This window comes from Arachis ipaensis, chromosome B07 (genome assembly GCF_000816755.2).
Source record: "Arachis ipaensis cultivar K30076 chromosome B07, Araip1.1, whole genome shotgun sequence".
Classification (NCBI taxonomy): domain Eukaryota; kingdom Viridiplantae; phylum Streptophyta; class Magnoliopsida; order Fabales; family Fabaceae; genus Arachis; species Arachis ipaensis.
In genome coordinates, this window is record NC_029791.2 from 16896274 (window position 1) to 16901531 (window position 5258).

At 35.0% G+C, this 5258-nt stretch overlaps 1 protein-coding gene across 4 annotated transcripts; it reads right to left on the reverse strand.

Moving 5' to 3' along the window:
- Positions 352-5252, reverse strand: LOC107610087 (probable polyamine oxidase 4). Of its 4 annotated transcripts, XM_016312162.2 has the most exons (10): positions 4957-5252; positions 3516-3634; positions 3300-3388; positions 3058-3171; positions 2754-2841; positions 2567-2652; positions 2220-2322; positions 2035-2132; positions 1033-1462; positions 352-824 (listed from the first exon to the last, which is right to left on the reverse strand). In XM_016312162.2, the coding sequence occupies exons 1-10, from the start codon at positions 4994-4996 to the stop codon at positions 501-503; spliced, it is 1491 nt and encodes a 496-aa protein (XP_016167648.1). In that variant the 5' UTR covers positions 4997-5252; the 3' UTR covers positions 352-500. The 4 variants fall into 4 exon arrangements, with proteins under 4 accessions (XP_016167648.1, XP_020963055.1, XP_020963056.1 ...); XM_021107396.1 differs by lacking the exon at positions 3300-3388; XM_021107397.1 differs by lacking the exons at positions 3300-3388; positions 4957-5252 and adding an exon at positions 4799-4931.

Below are 5258 nucleotides of genomic sequence, written 5' to 3' on the forward strand. Positions count from 1 at the left end.
ACTGAATTAAAGAAAGAATGCTTTATCATAATAATATATGAATGCTCCTACCTTAAACCAAATTTGCGTTCATAAAGATACTTAATCAAAATCTTAGCAGAATTATCTGAACAATGTGTCATGTGTTACCAAAAAATCTTACAGATTTGGATACAGTAAAACGAAAACTCACCAATGTACTTTTCATCCCTTACTGAATGTACTATTTCTATACTTCGTAGATACATGAAAAAAAAAATGTATTTTTAATGACATATTTCTTTGGCATAGGGTTATTTGACTTTGTATATTTTAATATAATCTTCTTGGCTGAGTTAAAATTGAAGAAGCATGTAGTGACAAACAAACTAATTCAGGGAAATGGAAGAAGTTGATTAAGGAAAATGAGCATTTTGCCTTAATGTTTTTAAACTACAACAATGTGCATCTGATCGATGACTTGTTGACTGGTTCTTTTGAACCAAAAATATTTTCAGTTTTATCCAAAAGAAGAAAAAGAATCACATCCTTGAGATCTGAAGTATATTAGTAGTTTCAAGCATCTCATGCCTAACAACAGAAACTAGAGGCAGATTATTTTGCACATGGCCTAGTTTCTCTAGAAGGTATCTTTGACAGTTTTCAGCAGCCATCATCCCAGCAGAGTAAGCTCCATGTACAGATCCTTGGTGGTCATCCATGCAAACAGCTTCCCCACCAAAGAACAGATTACCAACAGGCATCCGCAGCCTGTCGTACACGTCCTCCGGCTTCCCAACTAAATCATATGTGTAACAGCCGAGAGAGTTTGGATCGGTTCCCCAACGTGATACAAGATACTGAACCTGAAAAGGTTTTAACATAGTATGAATTAAGGTTCCTTAAGTAAGAAGGTAAGATGTAGAGAATAAAGAAATACATTGAGGTTTGGTTACTGGAGAACACAAATTTGTTTGGAGAATACGATACAGAAACAGAAAAGATATCTCTATCCAAAGAAACAAATTTTCTGTCATCCCAAAAACTTGCAAAAAGACTGAGAGATGAACTTACTGGGTCGGACGCATCAGGAAACATCTTCTTGAGCTGCTGCATTACAAAATTTGCAGCCGACTCATTGGATAGCTTCTCAAGGTCATAAGCAAACCTGCCAGCCGCCATATATACAAGAATCGGATGGCCTGTTGCTTTATGTAGATTGAGAAAATAACCACAGGCATAAGAGGTGGGTGCAACAATGCCCAAGAGTTCTACATTAGGCCAAAACACTTTGTCAAATCTTAGAGCAATCTTGTTCTCATTGCCCAAACCAAGATCTGCAATTGCAGCAACCTTCCAATCAGGCAGTTTCGGTATAAATTCGATCAAATTGGCCTTTAGGATTCCGACAGGAACTGTTACAATAACGGCGTCCGCTACAAAGTTTGTGCCATTTTCAAGTGTGACCATTATCTTATTGAACCCATTTGATATCTTTGTCACCCTACATGGTGAGGTTTCAAAGAAGGATCAAAACCTTACACCATAACTCCTAATCACCAGAAGAGGGTAAGATACAGCAGAATAAAGACATGTATTCTCATTACTAACATCAATAAAAACTAAAATAAATTCAAAGTTCTATGGGTTCAGAGGACAATGCAATAAGATTGATCAAGTTAAACTTGGCAAATAATGCCCAAGATAATTCAATTGTATAAATCTTAGCATGATTTTTCATCAACAGTTCTATTGGATTATCTTGGCGCATCTAACATTGAAGCATTTTAAGGCATTGCCGGGTTCAGATTATAAATTGGGTGCTGCCACATCAAAATTTTAGACTCAAGTTACAGTCAAATGAGTTTGAAAACTGAAATGAATTTTGATCCTAATCTCCGAGTGACAAAATATTTATTTTTTAGCTTTTTTCCCCTCCCATCTTTATATATCCTGGCCTTGGTATGACATAGTGAATTGTAATAATTTCTTCCTCCTTTCTCCTTTCATTTTCCCATAACAAATCAGAAAAAACGACCATGCAGCTAAGTCATGCGATAAATTATGCAGGCATGCCTGTGATTCAAGCGTATATCCAGATTTTTTGCAAGAGCTTTAATAACAGGATCATATCCTTCTACCATTAGTCCATGACCACCAGAAAGGACGTGTTCCTATAAGAAAATTGATATAATTACTTGACATGGAAGTTTAAGGGTAATAAGGATCTTGTATCATTCAAGAAATATTGAGGAACTCACCTGATCCCAAGTTTTCAGTGATATCATATCTGCATCAGCAGCAAACCAAGCTTCCATTCTGCATATATACCATTGTAGCACTTCATGGGAAAGTCCTTGCTGCCTGAAAAGAAAACTTTGTCAGCAATAAGGATAGATTGAAAAACTTCAAGCCTCAATGCTTATACATTACTCTCTTTATTTCAAACTATATGTCACTTTGGAAATTTGGTACATTCATAACTGAAATGGATCTTGATATAAATTAAATCCAAATGCATTGCATTGTTAATATACCAAACTTTCAAAGTGACAGATACTTTGGAATAAAGAGAGTATCTTCTCTTAACATCTGGTAAATCTCTTACCTTAGTTCTGGATGGCTATTCAGCACAACCGAAATTGCTTGTTGAACTGACATGTCATCAGGATCCTCATCCCTCACTTTTCCTGTCTAGAGATGTCAACAGAAAAGCCTTTAGATTCCCCTTTAAGATGATTGTAATTGCCTTCAGGAATAAAAAGCAGCACAAGCCGTAAGCTACTAGATCTTACCTCTTCTAGAATTCTCTTAAAAGTTTCCCCAACGTCCATGACTATTTGCTGGGGAACTTGATGACCATCTGTGTTAAAAAGCATGCAACTGGAAAGGCAAAAAGTGGTTACAGCAAAGCAGAAGTAGTAGAAGTGGAAAAAAAAAAAAAACACACAAATCAATAATAGAGTTATCAATAATAGTTTGGCAAATTTGCATATAACTACGAAGGATTTAGAAAAAATACTATTGCTGCATCATAAACCTCCAATTGCAACAATTAAATTGAATTACAGAAAGATAAATAATTATTCTGATTATTACCTTTCCAAATCATGGTCATATAAGATAGAGTCATCACCACTGGTACGATATAACGTAAGCCCTAAACCACGTATGAGCGGAGCCAAGGGATTCTCATTGCAGACACCATGTAGCCTAAAAAATAATCAAGAAATAACTGATCTTTATGCCTGGAAAATAAATGCAAAAATTAAGTTCATCTTTTATCTTCAATACAATGTGTTAGAAACAAAGGCAGTTCCATTGAAGAATTTGAACTCTACCATGATGCTCCCATATCCACAGGACAACCAAAGGAGTAATCAGTATTAATGCGGCCACCGAGCCTATCCCGTGACTCTAGTATAGTAACCTATCCGAATGATTGAGAATAAGACAAAGCAGAAAGCAAGAGAAAATCTTTCTGCTGACCTAATTAAAGAAGATAGAAAGAATAAACAAAGATGAAGTATAATCATAAGTTTGTGACAATATGGCACCTCAAAAGATGCATCATACAGACTACGCGCAGCGGCAAGCCCTGATATACCGGCACCAATAACAATAACAGAAGGAAGAGGACTGCATTGCCTCTCAATGTGTGAGGCAACAATCTTGCCTGTTCATTAGACACCAAAATCAGAAAGGGAAAAGAAAATCCTCATATGTGAAATAGAATAAACTAAATAAACCATAAAAGGAAGAATCTCTCTTTTTACTGAACAAAAATAAATAGGAAAACCATCAATACAAGAATGTTATCCATTATGTACAGGAAATATCCTAGAAAGACAGAACTGTGAATTCCATCAGCAAAACAATTAAACAATTGATGGAAACCAAAGAAAGTGCTTCTTAAAGAATAAAGATCCTTGTGTTATATACTCCAGTACAAGAAGTGAATTGTTGACAAAACACATTTCATTTCTCTGAATTTCACAAAATGTAAAAATATTGGCCACTTTGGGCTAGAGGATGAACTCCTTTGTCAAGTTCCAGGGTCATTCATTCTCAATCATGAATAAACATATTAAAAAATATTCCCCCAAACACTGAGCTCATAAGTTTTTAGAGAAGAAACTATACAGAATATCTTGAAATTAACAATGGCTGAACTGATTAGATAACAATTCGGTACATGAAGATTCTAAATAGATATCAATGCAAAGATGCAACAGTTATCCCGTTGGACTATATATCGGCCTCAGACACAAAACAATTCTTCAAATATTCCAAATCTCAATATTTAATACAAAATGAAGTATGAGATTGACACAGACAAACCAAATGAAACAAATAGAATCATACTAATTAGATAATGGGATCATGTGCTGGGAACTTGGTAGCTATTCCGTGATCTAATTATATTCTCCCTGATTATGGATATGAAAATGGACCACAAGAGAAAACAATATGGACAATATATATATAAAACCCTTCTTTGTCCAAGGTTGTTGATACAAATGACTTTATAAAATTTTACACTGCCAATATATCAGTAAATTTTCTGTTATTGAGCATACTACACTGCATATTAATGTGACAATTTATGGCAGATACAGTGCTCAATCATTTTAGGTGGTGTAGCATGATTAAGATCTTAATTGTTCATAATTGGAATCGTTGACATGAAAATCATCAACAATTAACAACACTAATACATTTGCATAATAGTGGCAAGTACCTCAACATGAAAATTAGAAGTACAAGAAAAGAAGAGCAAAAGTATCACATAAGGGTCAAATCGCACGCAAGCTATTTTGGCTAAAAAATTTTAACTTACCAGCTTCCTACCAACTCTGAAACCTAAGGTTTGCAACAAAAAATATTAATTTTTTTTTTAAATGAACAGAAGTTGAAGATAATGAGCTAAGGAAACCGTAAGGAATATTATAACACTTAAAAGTATAAGAAAGAATGGAGAAAAGAAAAATGACTAACCGTCTATGAGATTGGTGGAGAACAATTCCTTAGGGTCCATTAGAGAATAAAAGCCAAAAAAGAAAAAAGATCAGCGAAGTTGGAAAAGGTAGGTAAATTGGTGAAAAAGGTATGTTGAGATGAAGCAATGGGATGAGAGAAGAGATTCGTGTGTTTGATTGCAAAGAAGAAGAATAATCGGGGAATTGAGCAATGCCTGTATTGTGTTTGTATTTATGCCCCCCTCTCTCTCTCTCTCTCTTTCCTTCATCAATAGACAGAAACAGAACGCTTTCTCTCTCTCTCTCTCTCTCTCTCTCTCT